Here is a 25,533-nt window from a genome sequence, read left to right on the forward strand (position 1 = left end):
CTCGCTCCCAGCTGTGTGGCCTCGAAGCCACGCCCAAGCTTGGACCCCAGCCTCCTAGTTGGAGAAAACTGATAGCACTATGTGGGGGAGAGCTGCCGCTGGGAGTGGTGGGGCCCAGCTCAGGGTCCCTGGGTCTGCTCCCAAACAAACTGTGATTGGTGCTGGGCAAGGGAGCGATGTCTGGGGGGAGGGGGAAGCTGGGCTTGGACTTCCCTCCAGGGTGCTGCAGCACCGAGGTTGTGTGGAGGGCTGAGCACAGCAGGAGGAAGTCGTGAGCAGCCAGGGGCCTCCCCCTCGGTGTCTGTAGCAGCTGGGGCTCCTGCCAGGCCCTAGCAGTCGCCCACTTCCAGCTGGGACGGTCCTGGTCCACCACAGCCCAGCGCCCTCTCTGGTGACTCAGCATTGGCCACAGGCCCCTTTGCAGGGCCTCTTCCGGTGCAGGGCCTGGGGGTGGTGGGGAGGGGGCCCACGGCCTGACCTCCAAAGACGGAAGTGGAGAGGTCTACAGGGCAGCCCTGGGGAACGTGGACTCGACCCCTCCCATCTCCCTCAACCTCCGAAGGGCCACGAGAGCAGCTGGTCCAGGAAAAACGACGTTTTATTTTCATAAATACTCCTGCTCTCACTCACACACTGACCCCACTTCTGACCACGGACAGATGGATGGACAGACGTGAGACACCCATAGGAGGCCCCAGCAGAGGCCAATGAATGAAGGAGACACACTGAGAACTCTAGGCGCCCCACAGCCCCTCGCTAGGGCCATGGGCCTCTGGCATTACCCTTGAGCCCCCACAGTCCCTCGGGGCCCAATGGCAAAGGGAAACCCCCAGGAGGAGCAGGGGCCAGGTGAGGTTCCCCCAGCCTGGCCCCCTGAGGCTGTGACCACAGGGCCAATCCGGAAGAAAAGCAGAGTCAAACCACACACCAGAGTGCAAATACCTGGGGGTGTAGGCGTCACCCCCCAGTCACTGGGTTCCTATGGAGGAGGCCTGAGCTGGTCCCCAGCTCCAGCATGGCCCCCGAGTTATGGCTGGGCCTTCCCATAAGGCATAAGAGACAGGCGGGGAAGACCCCACCCCAGCTGGGGTTGGAGCTGGGCCTGAGGTCCTGGCCCTTCCCCGACAGCCGCGCTTCCTCCCCATGACCCAAGTTCTTCCAAGGCTACGCAGCCCCTCCCTCTCTGGGTCCCAGTGATGGAGACCCCAGCGGCACAAACCCAGGCCCAGCCTCCTACTGGGTTTGGCTCAGCAGGGGTGGGGCCGGAGCAGGAGGGGGAAGAGTCACTTGAGGCCTACAGGGGTGTGGGGAGAAGCACCAGGCCTGGGGGTGAATGGCCATGGGCAATAAAGGGTGTCCTTGGCCACCACTGCCTCCCTCCAGGCTGGACAGTGACCGGTCCCTCTGCCCCTTCCTCTCCCCAGCCCCTCTCTGTTCTAGAGGCTACCCCAGCTTTCGGGTGGGGGGAACTGGTCCACGTCCCCCATCTCGTTGTAGGTCTGGTCACCCATGGTGAAGGTGAGCTTGTAGCGGAGGCGAACCTTCTCCTGGGAAAGAGATGGCAAAGGCAGAGGGGTCAGAGGAGGAGAAGTGGCCGCCCCCACCCCGCAGCACTGCCTGAGGGCCCCTTACCTTCTGGGGGTTGGCAAGCAGCAGGACCTGGGTGATCGCTGAGGGGTGGACGATGGGGTTAAAAGCCGGCAGCTCCGTGCCCGAGGGTGGCTGCAGCTTCACCTTCATAACCTGTGGGCAGACGGCAGGATGGGCACAGCTAGCCCTGGATGCTTGCCCTGCTCCGAGGAACCAGGCCCAGGCTGCCAGCTCCCCTCCGGGGATCCTGAGGCTCAGCCTTCTGGTCCCTTCTACCCTGACCACCCAGCAAGGGAGAGAGACCTGCCCCCCTGACAGGTGGCTCCCCACCCAGCTCCACGTCACCCTGCCTTGAGAGGAGGGAGGCATGCCCTGTCCGATTGGCTTGTCACCTTGGGGACAGCTGACTGGAACACGATGTTGCGGATGGGCTGGGGGGCGGTACTCAGCATGGAAACCACTACCACCAGCACGTCGGAGCGCCCTGGCAGTGGGTCGCGGGCAAAATGGAAGAGGATGCGGAAGCCGTGCTGGTCATACACAGTCACGGGCAGGATGCTGCCTGCGGGAGAAGGTGGAAGGGTGATGGGACAGCCGAGCTAGAGCACATCTGCTCTGCCCCCAGCCCCCACCCGGCTCGCCTCAGGAGCTGGCTGCTGTACTGGCAACAAGAGCAAAGCCCTCCTTTGGGGCCTTACCTGGACCCGGTGTGGCAGTGCAGGCAGGGGCACAGAGCGGTGCCCAGAGAGGGCAGGTGAACCCCAAGTCTGATAGTGGAGGCAGGACACCCACCCCGGAGCCGAATCACAGCCCAGGTTGCCCCGATGCAGTGTGGCTGCTGCGTGGAGTGCTGGGGTGAGGGACTTGGTGAGGGTGAATCTCACGCTGTGTGACCTTGTGGCAGTCACTCCCCTTTTCTGAGCTCAGGGTTCTCCTACTGGTGAGAGGGGCAGCTCTGCCTACTGCTGGGACACACTGTGGGGGTAGTGTCTTTGGTCACAGGGAGCTCATAGAGGGCAATGAGGGAAGGGGCCCAGAGCCTATTCCCTAGAGGTCTTCTTGCTTGTGTAAGCCTGGAGTTTGTACAGCAGTCCTCTGGTTGCTCTGGGGCAGATAAGGAAACTGACTCCTGGGAAGGGGAGGGCCTTGTTCAGAGCTCCCCTCCGGTTGGCCAGTGGCAGGGCCAGGGGAGCCCCGCTTTCCCGCTAGCTTCCCCAGACAGAGCTCCTGACAGTGCAGCAAGCTGACCCAGCCCAGCCTGCGCCTGCCCCAGCCCTACTCACTGGGCTTGATGGACTCCAGGGGCACAGTGATGCTGGCCAGTGAGAGCTCGGTTGGTACGGGCTGCTGCGGAGGCCTGGGGGGCTCTGGGGACACGGTGTGGAGAAGGCTGGTGGCGCTGGAGCTGGGGGAGCTGCAGCTGCTGCTCTTATTCTGCAGGTCCCGGAGTGTGAGCCGGGGGGCTGGCTGCTGCTTCTCCCTTAATGGGGGGACAGTGCATTAAGAAGTGATTCTTGGCCAGGCGTGGCGGCTCACCCCTGTAATTCCAACACTTTGGGAGGCTGAGGCGGGCAGATCGCTTGAGCTCAGGAGTTTGAGACCAGCCTGGGCAACATGGCGAAACCTGGTCTCTATAAAAAATACAAAAAACTAGCTGGGGGTGGTAGCGCACACCTGTGGTCCCAGCTACTCAGGAGGCTGATATAGAAGAATCGCTTGAGTTTGGGAGATGGAGGTTGCAGTGAGCCGAGATCATGCCACTGCACTCCAGCCTGGGTGACAGGGTAAGGCTCCGTCTCAAAAAAAGAAAAAGAAGTGATTCTTTGGTGATGGAGAGATCAAGGGCACAGGAAAGGCTGGCACGTGTGGCTGTCTCTCTGGCCTTGGGTCTTCTTACCTTCAGAAGGAGCAGCTCTTGTTCTCCCTCCACCCTGCACCCCACCTGTTCACTCCAGCCCAGTGTCCTCCCCTCTGCTGGCCCTCTGGGCCTTTCTCAAGGGAGCTGGGAACACCTCGGGGGAGGCCAGGCCAGTGGGCCCAGGTCTCATAAACTGTGCTCTGTGAGATGGGCCCAGGTCTGCCTTGGGCACTGTTGTGTTTCCAGAAGCAGGTGCAGTGCTTGGCATCTGCTGCTTATAGAACAAGACAGCAACAAGCCTCTCCCTGCTGGGCCTGGACAAGCCCAGGAAAAGTTGCTGGTTTGTGGGAACGGGGAGTGCTCCCCACCCCATGCCAGCCATGGTGGGCCCTCACCACCGCACTTGCTGGGACTCCGGGGGCAGCGACTGCTGCAGGAGCGTCTTCCCCAGGAGGTCTAGGTCGTCCAGACCGCTGCTTGTTGGCAGGGATGTCTGCGCTGGGGGTCGGCTTTCCATACCGGGGGCCTGGGCCAGAGCAGGGGCTGGGGGCTCAGTGGCATCAGACGACTGTGGGGAAAAGGATGCAGGTGGGGTGGGGCTGTCTAGAGAGGTGTCAGCATCACCTGATCCTGCCCTGAGGCTCAGTGTCCTCCCTGCAAATGGTATCTGGGAAAGCAGCCACAGAGGTGGGACCCCAGACCACCCATGTCCATGATGCAGGGTGGCTAGGTATGGTTGGGGGTTCTATATTCCAGGGACCTCTGTCACCCTCCAGGGAAAGGAAGAGGGATTGCCCATCTCAATCCCAATCCCAAAGGCTGGGCTGCAGCCCCAAGGCTGAGACTTGGGGAAGATACAGCTGGAGGTAAGGGGAGGCCCTCTACCCTGGGTGGGTGTCTCCAGGCCCCTGGGCCACCCCCTGGCCCTGGGCCCTTGAGTAGAGCCCATCCATCCTTTTAGTTTCTCCAAGCCGCTTGTCCCAGCTGCCCTGACCCTGGGACTGGGACAGGCCAGGCTAGTTTGTGGTCCCCTCCTACCTGGAAGCTGTTCCATCCGGTACCATCCAGACTTGGGCCTGAAGGGGGTGTGGGGTCACTGAGGCCTGAGGGGAAAGCAGGAGAGAGGTGAAGGAGCTGGGCTGACCCTGCAGAGGCCAGAGAGCCGAGGGGCCATGTGTGCTGGCATGGGGCTCCCTGCCCCTTTCTGAGGCTCAGCACGGAGGGGAGAAACCCACACTTTCAGAGGGAACCAGCAGCAGAGCAGAACTAGTAACCAAGATCCCGGCAGCCCCTTCTGCTGACCCCACACACGCTTCCCCTCTTCCCGGCCAGGCCACTGTTGTCTGTGCACAAAGACAACAGACATCAGGACTTTCATCTTCACTCGTCGTCTGGCAGCAGAGAGCCTGCAGGGCTGGGCTGCAAGGAGATGAGGTTCCTCTCCTCATGCATCCAGGCAAGCAGAGAGCAGCTCTGTGCCCGCCACTGGCCCACTCCAGGGACGCCTGCTGGGTGACTGTGGGCTAGGCACCGTGCTGGCTGAGCCACAGTGTCCCCAAAAATATGAGGACAGGGCTGGACTGGAGGCGACACTGAAGGCCCTGTTGGCCCTGGCACATGCCAGTGAGGCTCACTGGTACTACGGAGGGCTGGGGGACCCTGTGGATGGCCTTGGAACTAGCTGCCAATGGGAAGGAGGCAGCAGGTCACCAGCCAGCCTGACCTCTGCCTGCCCGGGAATACTGTCAGCCAAGTTCACCCCAGATCTGACCTAGAGAAGATAAGGGATCTTGTTTCTACAAATCCTGAAAAAGTGAGGTCCAAACCGAAGTGCTACTTGAGAGGCAAAGGCAAGGGTACCAGGAAGCTGTGACAGTTGGGTCTCTTCTAGATGCACTTCTTAGAGGCCAGAGATAAAGTGCATTGATGATGCCCTAGATGCATCAGGCCCTTCAGATGCTGGTCTTGCTTAATCCTCAAACAACCTTCAACCTAAGGGGTGAGCTTCTCAGCCCTCTTTTAGGGATAAGAAAATGGACTCAGAGTTGGTAAATAAACTGCCTGAGGACACACAGCTGGAAAATGGCAGAATCTGGACTCAGACAGAGCATGGCCTGACTGCCAGCATTTGAACACAACTCTGCCCCTTGGCTGTGTGATATTGGGGGGTGACAGCCTCATCTGTAAAATGGAGACACCAGCCAGGTGCAGTGGCTAATGTCTGTAATCCCAGCTATTTGGGAGGCCGAAGCTGGGGTTTGAGATAAGCCCAGGCAGCATAGAGACTCCACCTCTAAAGAATAAAAGGAAAAAAAATTAGCCAATGCCTGTGGTCCCATCTACTTGGGAGGCTGAGATGGGAGGATTAGTTGAGGCCAGAAGTTTGAGATCAGCCTGAGCAATATAGTGAGACCCCCATCTCAAAACCAAAAAGAGGTGGGCGCAGTGGCTCATGCCTGTCATCCCAGCATTTTAGGAAGCTGAGGTGGGTGGATCACTTGAGACCAGGAGTTCAATACCGGCCTGGCCAACACAGGTGAAACCCTGTGTCTACTAAAAATAAACAAATTAACCGGGCGTGGTGGCACACACCTGTAGTCCCAACTACTCAGGAACCTGAGATGGGAGGATCACTTGAGACGGGGGAGGTTAAGGCTGCCTGAAAACCCTCCTTGACAGGAACCTGTCTCCCACCCCTGCCGTAAAGAGTGAGGACCAGCCCCCTGTGTGGCCCCAGGGCCTCCTCCATTCCCCAGGCCCAGGCTGCAGGCTGCCCTGGCACTTCTGGCTCCTGTGCCCCCATGCTTTGCCTCTGAGAGGAAAACAGAAGGAAGCTGGTGGCTCAGGATTATGCCAATGCAGTGTGGGGACAGGAAGTGCGGCTGCATCTTGCTTCTCCTGTGGAGGTGGTGCTGCAGCTGCTAGCTGGGGGCTGGTGGCCCCGCAGTACTTCCCTACCTGCTGCCCCTCAGGTAGCTGCTACCCAGGGCTGGCTCCACAGGGGAAGATAAACCTTGTATGAACGTTCCTGTCCCTTGACCGTCCTTTACCTCTCTGTAGAATGGGGTAAAGGTCCTCTCCCTGCAGTCACCCTTGGCTCTGAATGAAGAGGGGGCGGCTGCATGGGGCTCGTAAGCGGCTTCAGGGAGGGTGCTGGCTGGTGGGTTCACAAAGGGAGCTCACAACTGGGCCTCCTTTCCCCTCAGCTCTCCCTCCACACTCCAGGTCCTCATTTCCTTTTCCTTGCTTATGAACAACAAGTCAGAGCAGCCCAGCTGCTCACAGTGTGGCTTCAGGATCAGAGCCCAGCTCAAGTCCTGGAGCCCTTTCTGCACAAGTGACCCAGCCTTTCTTCTTCTTTTTCTTTTTTTTGTGAGATGGAGCCTCGCTCTGTCACCCAGGCTGGAGTGCAGTGGTGCCATCTCGGCTCACCGCAACCTCCACCTCCCCAGTTCAAGCAATTTTCCTGCATCAGCCTCCCCAGTAGCTGGGACTACAGGCATGTGCCACCATGCCCAGCTAATTTTGTATTTTTAATAGAGACGGGGTTTTGCCATGTTGGCCAGACTAGTTTCAAATTCCTGACCTCAAGTCATCCCTCTGCCTCGGCCTCCCAAAGTGCTGGGATTCCAGGCATGAGCCACTGAGCTTTTCTGTGCTGCCATTTCCTCATTGTGCAGTGGGGCTATTAACGGCACCTGCCTGCAGAGACTGTGAGGGTCACCTAAGACAGGACAGAGTGCAGTAGTGGGCACCACCTAAGGAAGCACTCCTGGAACCCAGGCAGACCCCACCCAGGGCGCCCCGGGCCCCCATCACTTCTTCAAGGCCTTCGGGTCTGGTTTTTGCTTCAGAACTGGCTCAGGAAACCACAGTCTCAATCTAGGCTTCCAACATATCCCTGAGGGGCCCTAACATCTCTGCTCTTCATCCCTTCAGCGCTCTCAGGAGGAGGCTGTTCTGATCTCAGCTCTCGGATGGGGCTGCTGCCCTGAGAGCAGCTGGAAACCCAAAAATGGTTTGGGCAGCTGGGACCGCTTTGCTGCTTCCCCGGGGTAAGCCTGGCCCCTGCTGGGCTCTGGAGCCGGAGCCTGCCCGGGAGTAACAGCAGGCCTGGCCCTGGACCAGCTTGGATCACCGAGTCCCTGGCGCTCTGGCCTTGGCTTCTCTGGAGCCTCTGGGTGCTCTGGAGCCCAGAGCCCTCGCTCTCCTCTTGGTGGATGGAGAAACTGCTGAACTTTTGCCCAGACAGTTCTCGATTCCAGGCTCTAACCTGTTGCGGGGAAATCCCCTGGTAACCCCCCCAGGGCTGCCAGAGCCTGAATGCTGGTTAGCTTATCCGAGGCCACCTTAGAGGCTGCCAGCCTCACCCTCTGGCCGTGTGGCCTCGCACAAGCTCCTAACTTCCCCGAGCCTCGGTTTCCTCAGTTGTGCTACCTGTGAGTGGGCCCTGGGATCATGCCCCATCTGCTGCTGAGCCCACCCTCCTCCAGGCCTGGCCCCTTCCTCACCCAGAGACATGAGCTCGTCGTCAAGCAGGGAAACTGAGGCACTGGGCTGCTCGGGGCTGGCCTGCTCGCCAGGGTGGGTGGGCATGGCTGGGTAGGTGGTGCCTGCAGGCGGGAGATCCAGGCCTGAGAGATCCAGCAGGGCCGAGGTGCTCCCTGGGGTGGGAAAGAAGAGGCTGGCAAGTCCTGGGTGTACACGTGTCTCTCGGAGTCCACAGGGGTTGCGGGGGAGCAACACCTAACCCCTGATGCTTTACCACTGGTCTCCTGCCTCCCCTTCCTTGGCCACACCAGCCCCTGCCTGGAAGCTGCTCAATAGGACTTCTCTTTGGCATATGATGGTACTTCTGTCCGGAATGTATTTCCTTCTTAGCTCTACTGGGCAAACTGCTACCCATCCTTAAGGCCCTGCTGAAACTTGGCTGCTTCCGTGCAGTGCCTCCATCCCCACTTCTCCCTAACAGAACCAATTCTAACCCCTTTTGTGACCCCCCAAGGCTGCTATCTTACCCTTATTAGAACTGAGTCTGTAATGTTTACTTTCCTAACCCCCCTTGCATTTTCTGATAAATAAAGCCTCGGGGGTGTCATCTAGCCCTATACAACAGGTGCCAGATTTGTCAAATGAAAGAAAGCCTTCCTTCTTCCGCCTGTCCTCGCCAAACCCTCAGCTCCCCCACCAACATCCAGACTTCTTCCCCCACAGCTGCAGGCTTGGCACTGACTTCACCCCCAGCTCCCTCCCTGGGGCCTTCCCCATCTTAAGGGGCCAGGGTCACCCTGGCAGTCATTCCAGCTGCTCTGAGACCAGCACACCACCCTGCACTCTCTGTGCCCCTCCAGCCTGATGGGTGCCCTCCCAGCTCTCCTGCCACCTCCTCACCAGGGATGGAGCCAGCTGTGGCATCACCGTTGACCTCCTCACCCCGCACCAGCTGCTTATACAGGTTGATCACCTGAGTGAGGTTGTCATTGGCCTGCAGGATCTCCGCTGGAACAGGCAGGAGGGGAGAGGCCAGGCTGAAGGACTGTGGGGGCCTCTGGGCGGCGGGGGATGAGGACCCCACATCCATCACAGCCTGTGTGTGAGGGGAAGGGAAAGGGGCAGGGCAACAGCCCATCTCGTCTGCTGAGACTCTGGCCCTCCGCTACCTCCCTGGTCTCACCTCCCACCCTTCCCTCATTCACTCCCTGCCATACTGCCCAGGCTGCCTCTCAACACGCTGGGCCCACTCCTGCCTCCAGGCCTCCACTCCAGCTCTGCTCTCTGGCTGCCCCAGATCTCTGCACAGCTTCATCCCTTACTGCCTTCAGGTCTTCACCCAAGGCTCACCTCAGGGAGGCCTGTCCTAAATCCCTCCTGCACCACCTCATCCCTTCCCTGCTTCTCTTCCTCCATGTCACTCACCACTGTGACAAACTGTCGGTGCTCATGGACTTGGTTATTGTCTGTCTCCTCTCACTAAACTACCATGAGGAAGCTTTTGTCAACCTTTTTTTTTTTTTTAAATATAAATATATTTGAAATAGAGACTGGGTCTATGTTACCCAGGCTGGTCTTGAACTCCTGGCCTAAAGCAATCCTCCAACCTTGGCCTCCCAAAGTGCTGGGATTACAGGTGTGAACCACTGCACCCAGCCTTTTGCCAACTTTGATCAGTGCCAGATCCCTAAGGGCCTAGAACAGTGCCTGGCACCAATCAGGCCCTTGGCAACACTGCCTGCCCGGGTGCCAGGGTGTGGGGCAATCTGGGCAGTGAGACTTGTGGGTGGGGCTCCTGCTTAATGAGGGAGTGGATGGTGCCCAGACCGCAGCCCAAGTGGCCCAGGCTGACACGTGGGCAGAGATCAACGTAAAGAACCTCGTATGTGGCCCTGGCAGAAGCCGTCAGGCTCAGGTCTGGAACTGCCCGGGCTGTGGGATGCACTCTTAGCTTCCATTCGCCCTCACCAGGGAGAAAGGTCTGGGGGCAGATGGCCCTCTGTCTCCCCTGGCTCTGCCACTGTTCTGCTCTGTGATCTGGGCAAGTCATTTTCCTCCCTTAGCCCCAGTTGTGAAAAGGGGATGGTTCTGCCTCCTGTGCAGCTGCGGGCAGTAAATGAGATGCCTGTTAAGGGGGCTGGCCCACAGGGCCTCTCAACAGCCGAGCGGCCCCTGCTCTATGTCCTCAGAGAGGAGAAACCCAAGGTTGGTGCTGGAGAAGGGGGCCCCCTGGTGGTGGCTCCTTCCAACTGCAGATACTTAGCAGGGCCTGGGGGAGGTGGGGGCAGGAGGTGGAGGGAGAGTGGGGGACCTGACCTCAGCACCTGCCCCGGGCTCACCTAAGGCCTCATCATTGTCCTCTGTGTCACTCGCCAGTCGGAAGAGTGTGGGCCGCATCCGCTCACAGCGCTGGTACAGTTCCTGAGGGCAGCAGGGTGGGCGGGTGAGGGTCCGCGTGGGCTTTGCAGTGGGCAGGGAGCGGGGTAGGCAGGGAGGCAGGCGCACCTTCATGAGGTCCTCGCTGCTGCCAGCTGCTGCACCACCCTGGCTGTGGCTCATCACCATCTCCGTGAGCAGTTTCACATTGTTGTTCACCTCCTCGATGGCATTCACCCGCTTCGAGATCTTCTCCATCCGCTTCTGGTCCTGGGGACACATTGGCCAAGGGCCCCTGAGAACCTTTGGCCTGGACGAGGCACTGCCCCCTGCCACTTGAGAGAATGTGTGCTGGGATCTGGGTTGACAGCTGGGTGACTGTGGGATCAGACACCAGGTGGGGCTCCAGCAGGCCCTGCCAGGAGCCCCTCATGCCTAGGAAGGGCACACTGGTCCAAGAAGCCCCCAGTGCCCAGGCCTCTGCACAATCTCATCAGAATCTTCAGAGATGGCCCAGGAACCTGGGTTTCCAACCCCCTCACCAGATGCATCTGAAGGCCCAGGGCCCTAGACATCCACTGTGGTTCTCAGTGACTCTTGCCCTCCTTGTGTTTGCCCTTTCAAAGGAGGTTCCTGTACTTTATAGTGGAAGGGGACCTCTGTGGTCACTAGGTACAGCCTAGAAATGAGCACGAAGACCCTTCCAGTGTCTGTTGGTGCCTGGCAGATAGGGGAGCCCGTGCCTTCAAAGGCTGCTGTTGTGAGCAGCCCGGCTTTCCCCTGCCCCTCTGCTTACTGTGCGTGCCCCTCCTTTGCAGAGTGAAAAGTAGCAGTCCTCCCACCTTGGACTCCAAAGTGCTGGGATTACAGGCATGAGCCACCACATCCAGCTTTGAAACTTTTTTTCAGCACTTTGGGAGGCCGAGATGGGAGGGTCATTGAGCCCAGGAGTTCGAGACTAGCTTGGGCAACAAAGGGAGACGCTGTCTCTACAAAAAATAAAATTAGCCGGGCGTTGTAGCGTGTGCCTTTGGTCCCAGCTACTTGGGAGGTTGAGGTGGGAGGATCGCTTGAGCCCAGGAAGTCGAGGCTGCAGTGAGCCATGATCATGCCACTGCACTCCAGAATGAGATCTTGTCTCAATTAAAAAAAAAAGTTTCAGTAGGCACCCAGCAACATATGTATATTTACTTAAAAATTAAACATTTGGCCAGGCAGTGGCTCATGCCTGTAATCCCAGCACTTTGGGGGGCCGAGGCAGGCAGATCACTTGAGCCCAGGAGTTCCAGACCAGCCTGGGCAACGTGGCGAAACCCCTTCTCCACAAAAAAAAAATACAAAAACTATACCGGTGTGGTGGCACACATATTTAGTGCTAGCAGCCTGGGAGGTTGAGGTGGGAGGACTGCTTGAGCCTGGGAGGTCGAGGCTGTAATGAGCCATGATCATGCCACTGTACTCCGGCCTGGGCAAGACAGTGAGTCCCTGTCTCAAAAAAAGTCTCCTCATATACATACACATATACATACTTACATATATTCATGTATTTTAAAAAATATACTAAGGCCTAATTCATTTATAACTTTTGACAAAGAGGTAGTAGCCAGCCTCCCAAAGGCCCATCCAGAGCAAGTCATTCAGGCTGCCGGGAATTCTTCCCTGCACACCCTGGTCCCCCAGCATCAGCTTCTCTGCTGTGCCAGCCTGGGTCACTGCAGGGCTCCTTCCATGTGAAGACGCATACAGCCCCATCTCGGTGGCCCAGCTCAATACCCCCATCCCGCCTCCTCCCTGTGCTCTGGGTTTGGCCGCTACCTCCTGCACCATCTCTTTGATGAGCTTATTGGCTGCGCGGAGGTCTTCGGGATGGGAGCTCTTCAGCAGGCGGGCCAGCATCTGCAGAGACAGAGGGGTGTGACCTTGAGGGCAGCACCTGGGCCAGGGGTCAGAAGACTGGAGTCACATGATGGCTCCCCTCTTCCTGCCTGTGGGACCTGAGTAAGTTACTTAAGCTGTCTGTGAAATGGTGAGAATTTACTGATACCTGATAGGGTGGCCACAGGCCAGCGGAGACACTGCGTGTAAAGTGCACACCGCAGCGCCTGGCAGAAATAAGTAATCAACAAATGGTGCTCCTTATATCCCCATGCTGAGAACCTTTCTGGGACAATGTACAAGAACCTTAACAGTAGATACCCTCCAGGGCTGGGGCTAGGACTGGGCAGAGGGGAGCTTTTACTTTAACCCCTTTATTTTAATCTTACCTCCTCCTGGGCTGTTTAACTTTTCACCCACAAGTTTTAATTTTATTAACTTTTAACAAAAAATTAGTGAAATTCTTATAGAAAAGGTCAAAATACGCTCAAACTCCAGGGACACCAGACACACTCCTGTTTATTAAATGTGAGGATGCTGTATGGGACATACTCGGCACATATTAAGTGCCCAGTAAACAGTGCCCATCATCTTCGACGACGCCTGGGCTCAGTGTGTGCCTCTGTTCCAACGGCTAATGCCAGGGCAGCTAGGGATCAGAACCCACGGACCCCCACCTGGGCTCAGAGTCCCCATATGTACCTCCTTGGAGTCTCACCTTGGATTTCTCCTCATCTTCAAAGATCACATTCTTCGGCCGTGGAGGAGGAAGGGGAAAGGTAGTGTCATCTGGAAGCTTGGGGTCGGACTTTACAATCCCTGGATTAGATGAGTGTCAGAAAGGTTGTCAATATGTCCCAGGCCCAGGGGTAGGGATGACATGGGGATGGGGGCAGGCAAGGGTAGGACAGAAGAGGAGGTCAGTCTTTTGCCAGCACGCTGGCTCTGGACTCTTAGTGGCCTGGGCCTACTCCTACCTACTCCATCAAAATTGCCTAGGGGAGATGGTTTGGGGACCCATATTTTGAGGCCACTCCCTGGAGACCACTCTTTGAGGGGAAGCTTGATTCCAACTCACCTTCTTTCCACCCAAGCTAGCCTCAGGCAGAGCACAGAAGGCCACACTAGCTGTACTTTCTCCAGGAGTTAAAGGACAGACCTATGACCTTGCTGGCTCAGAAGCCCCTGAAGCTGCTGGAGCCCCAACTCATGGTGGGGGAGGGGAGGGTAGGCCCTGGTCACCCCCCACCCTCTGTGTGCCTCACCCTGCTTCTTTAGCATCTGGTAGGCCTCTGCGATTTTCACCTCCTCGGGCAGGCCCACTGTCCAGCTGTAGAGGAGCTCCAAGATCTTGTTCTTCACCTTCTCTGATGTCCGAGAGCCCAGATACTTCAGGGACACAGTGGGGAGGCCTTTGATACTGCCCGGCCCCACTCACTTCAGCCTCAAGCCCTGTCCACACCCTACTGCCTCCCCAGGATTCCCCAGGAAGCCCTCTAGCCTACAGGGTCCTCACAGCCCCACTCAACCAGCCTGGGGTAGACTGAGTTCACCTACTACCCCTGCCACTTATTAGCTGGGTCAGCCCTCAGTGTCTGTTTCCCCACCTGCTAGATGGCACCATGGTGAGGATGCAGAACTGACATGAAGGACAGGCCTGCTCACAGTCGGCTCTGGGGACTTAGCCTTGACATCCCAGGGAAGAGGAGCCAGAGGCCTCCAGGCTGCCCAGGGAGGGGTGAGGGCGGAACTGGGAGGCCCTGGGCCTACTCTCCATCTCCTAGCAGCAAACTGGGCTGGGGAAAGTGGCTCTCACACCAGAGTCCCCTCTTGGGAGGAGAATGGGAGGCCATATGGATCATTCAGTAGCTGTGGTCAAAGGATGGATCTGAGCAAGGAAGGGCCAAGGGGGTGGGCTGTCACTCAAACAGCTTAAGAAATGTTCACAGTGGCCGGAGGCCGTGACTCATGCCTGTAATCCCAGCACTTTGGGAGGCCAACGCAGTGGATCACAAGGTCAGGAGTTCAAGACCAGCCTGACCAATATGGTGAAACCCTGTCTCTACTAAAAATACAAAGTTAGCCAGGCTTGGTGGTGGGCGCCTATAATTGCAGCTACACTGGAGGAAGAGGCAGGAGAATTGCTCAAACCTGGGAGGTGGAGGGTGCAGTGAGCTGAGATCGCGCCACTGCACTCCAGCCTGGGTGACAAGAGTGAAACTCCTTGTCAAAAAAAAAAAAAAAAAAAGAAAAAGTTCATGGTAGGTAGGCCGGGCATGGTGGCTCACGCCCGTAATCCCGGCACTTTGGGAGGCCACGGCAGGCGGATCACGAGGTCAGGAGTTCGAGACCAGCCTGGCCAACATGGTGAAACCCCATCTGTACTAAAAATACAAAAAATTAGCCGGGCTTGGTGGCATGCGCCTGCAATCCCAGCTACTTGGGTGGCTGAGGCAGAATTGCTTGAACCCAGGAGGCGGAGGTTGTGGAGCGCGGAGATCACGCCCTTGCACTCCAGCCTGGGTGACAGAGCAAGACTCCATCTCAAAAAAATAAAGAAAAAGAAATGTTCACGGTCTGTGGGAAGACTCCTTGGGCTGAGCCAGGGATGGCCCGTCTGGAGCCAGCAGGCTCCATCACTCAGGTCTGTGGCCTTGGATGCTGAGGTCCAGGGAGGGTGCTCTTGTGTGGTGGGGACAGAGATCAGGTAGGGTTCTGTGGCCAGGTCCACAGGGAGTGATTTCAGGCCAGAGATCGCTGACACATATGGCCATCTGTCAGCTTATGTATTCCCTGGAATCATTTCTCCCTAAGCACCGGGCAGCTCCATGGCTGCCCCACCCCTGGCCAGCCTGGAAACACTCCTCCGAGACCCCAGGCTGTCCCAGAATCAGGTATGAGGGGACTGTGAGAAGGGATCTGTGTTTGTCCTAGGTCTGAGTTCTAATGGGGGGCTGAGGTGACACCCCAGTGGGAGACTCCCTGGAAAAGTTGCTCCACAATCTGAAGGTCCTCTTTCCTCTCCCCACATCCAACAGGGCAGGTCTGAGGCTGGGCTGGGGGCACCAACCTTGGGAGACACGACCTTGATGAGCTCGTTGAGAAAGCGGAACTTGCCCACTTCGTCGTGGAACCGCTTGCCGCAGCTTTTCATGCATGTTTCCAGCACCTGTGCAGGGAGGGGAGATGAGAGGGGATGCCCAGGAGCATCAGAGGCCATGGCCTCCCTCCCACGCCTTGGAGAGGGGCCAGAAGCCCATGGGTGGGCATTCAGAAGGGAGGGAATGGCCTGTGAGGATGGAAGATTCACAGTCACAGAGGCCTCTGGGAGTGGTCATCACTCCCATGGGAGATAGGGTCAGGAGACCTACAGTGCCCAGCAATGCCCAACCTGTAGCAATGCTCTAGTCCCATTCATAGCTTAGGCCCCACATCTGAGTACCAACTGTACATTATTTTCTTACTATTTTTCCTTTTCTTTTTTTTTTTTGAGACAGAGTTTCACTCTTGTTGCCCAGGCTGGAATGCAGTGGCACGATCTCGGCTCACTGTAACCTCTGCCTCCCGGGTTCAAATGATTCTCCTGCCTCAGCCTCCCAAGTAGCTGGGATTACAGGTACCCGCCACCACGCCTTGCTAATTTTGTATTTTTAGTAGACACGGGGTTTCTCCATGTTGGTCAGGCTGATCTTGAACTCCCGATCTCAGGTGATCTGCCCGCCTCGGCCTGCCAAAGTGCTGGGATCACAGGCGTGAGCCACCAGCCCGGCCTATTTTTCCTTTTTTAAAAAAACCTTATATAGGCAACATCTACCTTGGCCTTATCCTAAGCTATATCTATGAAATCATAGGACTAGTTATACTTGAGAAAAAAATGTTAAAACAAATATGTAACAATAATGATTATTATTTAGAGATGGGGTCTCACTCTGTTGTCCAGGCTGGAGTAGAGTGGCACAATCATAGCTCACTGTAGCCTTGAACTCCTTGCCTCAAGCAAGCCTCCTGCCTTGGCCTCCCAAAGTGCTGAAATTACAGGTGTAAGCCACTGCACCCAACTAAACACATAAGTATTAGAAGAGAAACTGTTTCTCTACCACCACTTAAAATCAGCTTTGCTCCATGGTGGGTTGGTATGTGGCCCATGCTGGGGGCCACAGACAGTACACCCCTCTCTCCTCTGCTATTGAACAGATGCAAAACCTCAGGCCTGAGCCCAAGCACCATCCCTTAGCTTTACAAATATGCAGATCTCTGGATGCAGATACTCCAGGAGTGTGGCCTTGGCAGGTCTGGGTGGAGCCCTGATTCCATGTGTTGAACACACTTCCTGGAGAGGCAGCCGATGTGCAGCTGAAGCAAGGAACCCCTGGACCAGATGACCCTAGAGGGCCTTCCCTCAGCAACAGGCCTACGTGTGTGGATGCTGGGGTGGGAGGCCAGCCCGCCGGCTGTGGTGGGACCCTTGGGGCGGGTCCGGACCTCCATCCTGGGCCATCTTAGCACAACTCTCCTGGGCTCTGAAGAGCCTTATGGACCCCAAGAACCTCAGTCTTGGCCTCCCTTGGTGTCGTCACATGGCGGGGGACAGATGGTGGCCTCTCCCCTTCTCACCGTCAAGGCCTGGATGGCCTCCCACTCCTGCGGGGACTGGATCTTGTGGGCCAGCAGCCGGGTGGCGAGTGGAGGCCTGGGTGGGAGGAACAACACAGAGCCAGAGTTGCCATGGAGTCCCGGTCACCCCAGGGGAGGGCCATGACCCCAGCCCGCTGGGACTGCAGCCCTTCTCCAAGGAGCCCTGGTCACCCTAGGGGAGGGTCACCACCCCAGCCCACCGCCGAGACTTCAGCCCTCCAAGGTTTCTGCAGGCATATGCAAAGGCCCAGCTCCCTCTCCAGATCAGATATGGCCTGAGGTTGTGGCAGGGCAGGGCCAGGCAGAGACTGCAGGCATGGACCTTCAAAAGGTGTGAGCTCAGCTCCTGGGCTGGCCTAAGAACTCTGATGTGTCACGTCCTTGGCTTGGCTTGCCATAGAGACAATTACAATATGCCACGAGAGACGGGCAGACACAGTTCCCTGGGAACTTAAGGTGGCAAAGGACGTTCTGCTGTGGCGAATCAGAGCAGCTTCATGGTGGAGGTGGTGACATCATCTACCAGAGTGTAAAAGACCCGTCACCAGTAACGGTAAGAGCTCACATGTGCTGAACTGGTTGTGTGTGAGGAGGCTCACATGTACTTTGCTGCCTAAGCTGCATAAGGCAGGCAGCACTGTCATTCCCGCCTCACCGTGGGAAGTTCCTTCAACTGTGAAGAAACTGACACTCAGAGGCAACCACTCACCCGAGGTTACTCAGCTAGGAGAGGGGACGGGACTCATACCCAAGCAGCATGACTCCAAAGCACACACACCGTTTGTGGTCCCGAAACTTTAGTATCACCTGGGGAGCCCACCAAGAATGTCCACTCCCAGCCAGGTGTGGTGGCTCACGCCTGTAATCCCAGCACTTTGGGAGGCCGCGGCAGGCAGATCACGAGGTCAGGAGATTGAGACCATTCTGCCTAACACAGTGAAACCCCTTCTCTACTAAAAAATACAAAAAAGTTAGCCGGGCGTGGTGGTGGGCACCTGTAGTCCCAGATGCTTGGGAGGCTGAGGCAGGAGAACCGCATGAGCCCAGGAGGCAGAGCTTGCAGTGAGCCGAGATCGTGCCACTGCACTCCAGCCTGGGCGACAGAGCGAGACCTGTCTCAAAAAAAAAAAAAAAAAAAAAAAGAATGTCCACTCCCAACCCCCCACTGGAGAGTCGAGTCTGGGGGCAGTCCAAGAATGTGCATTTACTTTATTTATTTTTTTGAGATGGAGTCTCACCCTGTCACCATGCTGGAGTGCAGTGATGCAATCTTGGCTCACTGCAACCTCGGCCTCCCAGGTTCATGCGATTCTCCTGCCTCAGCCTCCCGAGTAGCTGGGACTATAGGCACACACCACCGCGCCTCACTAATTTTTGTATTTTTAGTAGACACGGAGTTTTACCATGTTGGCCAGGATGGTCTCAATCTGTTGGCCTCGTGATCCACCTGCCTTGGCCTCCCAGAGCACTGGGATTATAGACATGAGCCACCACACCCGGCCTTATTTTTTATTATTTATTTATTTACTTATTTTTTGAGACGGAGTTTCACTCCGTCACCCAGGCTGGAGTGCAATGGCACGATCTCGGCTCACTGCAACCTCCACCTCCTGGGTTCAAGCGTTTCTCCTGCCTCAGCCTCCCGAGTAGCTGGGATTACAGGCATGCACCACCACGGCCGGCTAATTTTTTTGTATTTTTAGTAGAGACGGGATTTCTCCATGTTGGTAAGGCTGGTCTCAAACTCCCAACCTCAGGTGATCCGCCTGCCTTGGCCTCCCAAAGTGCTGGAATTACAGGTATGAGCCACTGTGCCTGGCCTATTTTTTTATTTTTTAAGAGATGAGGTCTCGCTATGTTGCCCAGGCTAGCCTCAAGGGATCCTCCTGCCTTGGCCTCCCCAGTAACTGAGATTACAGGTGTGCACCACCATGCCTGGCTAAGAATGTACATTTCTGACAAGCATTCTAGGTAATTCTTTGTTTTCTTTTTTCTTTTTTTTTTTGAGATGGAGTCTTGCTCTGTCGCCCAGGCTGGAGTGCAGTGGCGGGATCTTGGTTCACTGCAAGCTCCACCTCCCGGGTTCACGCCATTCTCCTGCCTCAGCCTCCTGCTTTGTTTTGTTTTTTGAGACGGAGTCTCACTCTGCTGCCCAGGCTGGAGGGCAGTGGTGCAATCTTGGCTCACTGCGATCTCTGTCTCTTGGATTCAAGCAATTCACCTGCCTCAGCCTCCTGAGTAGCTGGGATTACAGGCACGTGCCACCATGCCCAGCTAATTTTTGCATTTTTAGTAGAGACGGGGTGTCACCATGTTGGCCAGGCTGGTCTCAAACTCCTGACCTCAGGTAATCCGCCCACCTCGGCCTCCCAAAGTGATGGGATTACAGGCATGAGCCACTGTGCCTGGCCAACATTCTAGGTGATTCTAACACAGGTAGTTCTGGTTCTTCCTTGAGCAAAGGGCCTACTGGCCTCCTCCCAATTGGGAACACGCAGTTCTCCCTCTGGGGGGCCTTTCCCCACAAAGCACTGGCTGCGGGTCCAGCAGCCCTGGGTCTTACCAAGCTCCGGACTAGCATTTTCTCCCTGTGAGATGTGGGGGCAGATCTGAGTTCTCTGAGCCTTGATTTCTTTACCTGTTAAACGGATCCAGCAAGGCCCACCCCAGAGAGTGACACCCAAACAGCATTCAGTGCCAAGTGCCCCATCCTCATCACTTTGTGAATACGTTCAGAATGAAAACCGGGTCTCCACCCACCCAGGCCATTGTACCCGAGACTGGGTTCTGGAGAGTGCAGGGCAGTGCAAACAAGCGGGGCCGGCCACCTACCCCTCAAAGTCCTCGTTGAGCTGCTCACAGAAGCCGTTGATGCTGGCCCAGTCGAGCTCCTTGTTCAGGGGGTTCGTGGCTCTATCTGGAAGAGGAGGGCTGGGGTCATTGTGGCCCGGCAGTGGGATTCCTGCTCTTCCACTCCTGACCCTGGCAAAGGTGTGGTCAGGAGTGAGAGGGGAGTGTGACTGAGCACATGGGAAAGCTCTCCCCTTGCCTTCCTGCCCAGACAGCCTCAAGACCTGAGTGTGGGTATAAACAGACAGATGAGCACAGCTGCCCTCCAAAGGGCCCCACTTTTAGAGACTATGGTCAGGGCCCTTCTCCTCCTCCCCACTCCTCCCACCCCTGCAGCTGGACCTATCACGCCAGCCCCACCTCCTCTGATTCTGCTGAGAACAGTGTCTCCATAATTCTCATGGAATTTATGTTCAGAGGAGATCCAGAAGTAAGGGAGAAAAAAATTATAGTCCCGCCCTCAAGGAGCTGTGTAGCTGGGAAGTCGGCCAAGGGAAGCTAGGTTCTCAATAGTGTGACAGAGGGAAGCCAAGGAGCTGTAGAAACACAGAGGAGGGGCCGGGCGGGGTGGCTCACGCCTGTAATCCCAGCACTTTGGGAGGCTGAGGTGGGCGGATCACGAGGTCAGGAGATCAAGACCATCCTAGCTAACACAGTGAAACCCCGTCTCTACTAAAAATGCAAAAATTAGCCAGGCTTGGTGGCGGGCGCCTGTAGTCCCAGCTACTTGGGAGGCTGAGGCAGGAGAATGGCTTGAACCCGGGAGGCGGAGCTTGGAGTGAGCGGAGATCGCGCCACTGCACTCCAGCCTAGGTGACAGAGGGAGACTCCATCTCAAACAAACAAAAGAGAAACACAGAGGAGGGGACTCAGTTCAGTTTGGGGCTGGGGAGGCTGCCTGGAAGAGGCAACACACAAGCTGGGACCAGGAGGAGTCACCCAGGCTGGAGCTGGTCCACCTCTGACCCGCGCATGGCTGTATGGGCAGGAAATATGCGGGTAACCACACGAGGCAGAGAATGAGGGGCCTCAGTAAGGAGTGTGGGTCTTACCATCACACCAGGTTCAGAAAGCCTTCATTCCCTTGGGAGTGGCTCTGGTGTCCCCTTCCCTAATCCTCTACTCCTGTCCAAGGCAGCAGTGCTGGGTCGGTTCTCTTTCGTGTCCCCCAGCCTGCTATGGCACTGCATCCCAGCCACTCATGTCCACACCTGTCTCCCCTTGGCAAATGAATGAGCAGTCAGCTGAGGGCAGGCAAGGGGTGAGGTTCTGGGGAAGTCTGAATCCAGAAATGGATAGTGGCAAGGAAAGAAGGCCAACAGGTCTGCGTGAAGTGGTGTAAACATGACCAGACAGTTACCCCTTTTAACCCCCAATACTGGTTAAACAACAATCTAGGTTACGTGCTTCCCTGAACCTCCATTTCCCATCTTGTAAAGTTGGAATGAAATATGGATTTTTTTTTTTTTTTTGAGATGAGTCTCGCGCTGTCGCCCAGGCTGGAGTGCAGTGGCACGATCTCTCCTCACTGCAAGCTCCGCCTCCTGGGTTCATGCCATTCTCCTGCCTCAGCCTCCCGAGTAGCTGGGACTACAGGTGCCCGCCACCATGCCCGGCTAATTTTTTTTGTGTTTTTAGTAGAGACGGGGTTTCACCATGTTAGCCAGGATGGTCTCGATCTCCTGACCTCGTGATCCGCCCGTCTTGGCCTCCCAAAGTGCTGGGATTACAGGTGTGAGCCACCGTGCCCAGCTGTATTTTTTTTTTTTTTTTTGAGACGGAGTCTCGCTCTATCGCCCAGGCTGGAGTGCAGTGGCGCGATCTCGGCTCACTGCAAACTCTGCCTCCTGGGTTCATGCCATTCTCTTGCCTCAGCCTGCAGAGTAGCTGGGACTACAGGTGCCCACCACCATGCCCGGCTAATTTTTTTTTTTGTATTTTTAGTAGAGACGGGGTTTCACTGTGTTAGCCAGGATGGTCTCGATCTCCTAACCTCATGATCCACCCGCCTCGGCCTCCCAAAGTGCTGGAATTACAGGTGTGAGCCACTGCACCCGGCCTGTATTTTTTTTTTTTTTTTTTTTTTTTTTTGAGAAAGAGTCTCGCTCTGTCGCCCAGGCTGGAGTGCAGTGGCGAGATCTCGGCTCACTGAAGTCTCAGCCTCTTGGGTTCAAGCGATTCTCCTGCTTCAGCCTCCTGAGAGTAGCTCGGATTACAGGCATCCACCACCATGCCCAGCTAATTTTTTTGTATTTTTGGTAGAGGTGGGGTTTCATCTTTGTTGGTCAGGCTGGTCTCGAACTCCTGACCTCAAATGATCCACCCACCTTGGCCACCCAAAGTTCTGGGATTGCAGGCATGAGCCACTGCGCCTGACCGAAATATGGATTTTGGATGACAAAATACTTTTTGCATGGGAAGGCCATGGGGGCAGCCAGAGCCCGATCTTCATTTCCCCACAGCCCACTTCTAAGCACCACCCCTTCCCAGCCAGTTCTGCCCACGTCTGAGTACTGAGCTGAGGGTGTGGAAGGACACAGCCCAGGAGGTAGAACAGAGACGGATATGTGGACAGGAGGCTGGGGACTGACCCAGCATGTGGCGCCTGCCCTGGGCCATATGTTATGGCAGGGGGCCCAAAGCCCTGGAATCCCAGTGGCTGGTCGCCATTCGTCCAACTCAGATTTAAGTATTCTGGATGCTGGGGCTCCAGCAGTGAACAGACAAAATCCCTGCGCTCCTCAAGTTCACTGCCCAGCAAGAGAAACAACCAATACTCAGATTAACAAACCCCGCGTACTGCAGACTATTGCGAAATGTTACAGAGCAAAGCATAGCAAGGAGAAGTGCACACAGCCTGGGGGGTGGGGGCTGCTCTCCTCTCCGGGAGGGCTCTCAGACGGCTCTGGAGCCCTTGGGAGCTGCTCTCTGGGAGGGCTCTCAGAGCTGAGCTGAGCTGAGATCGGAAGGACGAATGTTCTCTCTGGATCTAGATGTGTCCCAGGAGCTCCACAAGACCCTCTAGTCTCTCAGAAAAATGAAGCCCCTGTTGACTTCCTGGGGATACCAGGAATATGACCCTCCCCAACCCAGGGGTAACTGTCTACTCTGCCTCCGAGTCCCCAAAGGCTGGGGAACATCAGTCTAAAGTTAGAGAATCACTCCCATTCAATGACACCCAGCTGGAAGACTCTAAAACAGGAAGTCCCTTAAAGCGTCAAAGACACGTGAGTTGGAGTGAGGTCAGAGAAGCTGCTTCTGGACTGCTCCTGGGTCAGACGCCAGTGAAGAGGAAGCGCTGGCATCATGAGACATCATCTTTCTCCCCCTGCATCTGGCTGAAAGCCAGTGCCTCCAGATCCAAGGAGATCTGACTGACCTCCTTGGCCCGTAGCCCCTGAACCTCAGCCGTCTTAATTCTACCTGAGGGGAGTACCCTCCCTAGCAGGCAGTTGGGGAGAACACCTAGAGAGGGAGGGAGGTGTTTCACAACAGGGTAAGACTCCACCCTGCCACTTTACAGTGCTGGCAATAACATCATTTACCTCACCAGGCTGGGCGTGATGGCTAACGCCTGTAATCCCAACACTTTGAGAGGCCGATATGGGCGGATCACTTGAGGTCAGGAGTTCGAGATCAGCCTGGCCAACATGGTGAAAGCCCATCTCTACTAAAAATACAAAAATAGCTGGGCATGGTGACGCGCACCTGTAATTCCAGCTACTCAGGAGGCTGAGACAGGAGAATCACTTGAACCCGGGAGGTGGAGGTTGCAGTGGGCCAAGATTGTGCCACTGCACTCCAGCCTGGGTGACAAGAGCAAAAACCCGTCACACACACACACACACACACACACACCAACTAGAAGCTACCCTTTACTTCCAGCCTCCACAAGGGAAGAGGGAAGATCTTACAATTCTGCTAGGACACAAAGGAGAAGGAAAGGAGAAAATCCCAGCCCCAGTGTGTCAGGGCCCAGCCAAACCCAGGTATCTCTAACTTCTGCCTGGTTTTAGACTCTCTGGACTCTCAGAAAACCCCCGCTGTTGCTAAACCTGAGAATGTTTTGTATGACCCACAGCTCAAGTCCTGTGTCTGAGATCAGTCAGCCAGGGGCCCACCCATCCTCCAGCCCAGTTGCTGCTGAGACCCAGGCGGACACTTGTGGCGTTCACAACGGTCGAGGGCTGCTGAGTGCCCCTTTTCCACCCCCTGCCCCTCTGCTGGCTAGGATGACTTTGAAACATCCCTGGAGGTTTGGTTCTGGGGCCAACCTCGTGGTTCAACTCTGTTCACGCCTGGCTTAAAAGGGGCCGGCCATGACCCCAAACCACGCTAGACAGTTGCCGGTGTGCCCGGGTCCAAGAGGCTTCCCTGAGGCCCTGGCAACGACGGGGTCCCAACAGCGGTTAAAGCCTTGGGGGAGAGCCCTCACCAGACCAGGGAGAAGCCAGCCACGGCTTTCAGGGGCAGCGTCCAGGAGCGGGGCTGTGAGAGCGGGGGATCATCAGGGCTGTGGGTTAAGGAGGTCAGGTGGAGGGTTGGGGGCTAGGAAGTCTAAGCAATAGGAAGCTGTGTCTGAGGAGAAACAAAAAAAAAGGGGTGTAGAGGCCTTTGAAGGAAGTTCAGCAAGAGCTGGGAAAGGCATCTTGGAGCTGAGGGGCTAGGCTGAAGGGAGTGACAGGGAGCTTGGAATTATTAATACTTCTGGAGTCTAAGACCCTCCCAAGCCTGTAGGGTGCGGGGGTTTCTCACTGTGTGGCCAGAGACTGGGAGCGGCGGGGGGAATCAAATGGGGCAGTGGGTCCTCCCTTCCAGGACGGAGTAATGAGCAAATGTGACTAGTTGCGGGCTCCAGGAACGCCACGCAGGGCCAGAGGGTGAGGGATTCGGGGCCTGAGAATAGTAGGGTCCCTCCCTCCCGGGTGTGAGATGCAACCCCGGGGGACCGCTCGCGTGCTCCTTCCCCGGGCCGCTACTCCGTGGAGCAATGTGAGCCTGGGGGGTTAGAGGCTGCTCGCTCCGTCCCGGGGGTTCCCGGCGCAGCTCACTCCCCGTCCCAGGGGTCGTGGCCCAGGGATCCGACAGGTGGGCGGCGCCCGCTCCCACTGCTGGACCGCGCAGGGGCCGGGGTCCTCCATCGCTCCAGGGTCTGAGGGGCCGGCTAAAGACACCGCCCCTCCCGGGCCGGGGGCGGGGCGTGAGGAGGGGGCGACCCGTACCCCGCCCCCGCCGGGAAGGGGCCCGCCTCGTGCCCCCGGTTCCGGTTCCGGTCCGGCCCGCGCCCCTCCCGTACACTCACTGATTCGCGCCTCCAGAGTCTCCGGCTCCATCGCGGGCTCCATCCGCCACCGGCCCCCAGCTTCGGCACCGCCCCCCGCCCCCCGCCCCCTGCAGCTCTCGCGGGACCTCCTGGGCACCGCCCTCTGCCGATTAAAGGGGCAACGTCCGAACGGGCGCGCTCGGCACCATAGAGAGGCCAACGAGCTCGCCTAGAGCGTCACCTACGCGCCCAACCCCTCCCCCACGCGGCGTCTACGTTGCAGCTGGGACCGGCCGCCTGCTTTTCCGTTCCCGGCGCTCAGGCGGGAGAGGAAGCGGAGAAACTGGAGGCTAAGGGCAGCACCATGGAAACCCCAAGGGACGCTCTAACTCGTTCTGCGTCACGGAGATGTCTGTGACCGCCTCCGGAAGAATTCTCTGCGGGCATGTTGCTGAGGAGCTCTGAGGCCACTTCCGGAGCTCTGAGCGGGTACTTCCGCTTAGAGTCGAACGTGGGAGAGTCCCTTAAAAGGGCGATAAGGTACATCCTTATGTACCTTGGCCGCTGTGAAAATGACGAAAATAAATCAGTTTCT

The 25,533-nt window shown here is 56.9% G+C and overlaps 1 protein-coding gene across 2 annotated transcripts; it reads right to left on the reverse strand.

The window, feature by feature from the left end:
• Positions 1-580: 580 nt before the first annotated feature.
• GGA1 (golgi associated, gamma adaptin ear containing, ARF binding protein 1) lies at positions 581-25,533 on the reverse strand. 2 transcript variants are annotated; one of them, XM_030815601.1, is made up of 17 exons: positions 24,978-25,533; positions 19,658-19,742; positions 16,805-16,880; positions 15,261-15,359; positions 13,456-13,579; positions 12,909-13,009; positions 12,131-12,211; positions 10,445-10,585; positions 10,279-10,360; positions 8,840-8,947; positions 7,960-8,112; positions 4,487-4,551; positions 3,844-4,016; positions 2,874-3,070; positions 1,983-2,152; positions 1,633-1,743; positions 581-1,547 (listed from the first exon to the last, which is right to left on the reverse strand). In XM_030815601.1, exons 1-17 carry the CDS (start codon positions 25,018-25,020, stop codon positions 1,437-1,439), a joined length of 1,920 nt encoding a protein of 639 aa, XP_030671461.1. In that variant the 5' UTR covers positions 25,021-25,533; the 3' UTR covers positions 581-1,436. The 2 variants fall into 2 exon arrangements, 1 of the variants encoding a protein (XP_030671461.1); XR_004030924.1 differs by lacking the exon at positions 1,983-2,152.

The sequence above is a fragment of the Nomascus leucogenys genome, chromosome 7b (assembly GCF_006542625.1).
Source record: "Nomascus leucogenys isolate Asia chromosome 7b, Asia_NLE_v1, whole genome shotgun sequence".
Classification (NCBI taxonomy): Eukaryota; Metazoa; Chordata; class Mammalia; order Primates; family Hylobatidae; genus Nomascus; species Nomascus leucogenys.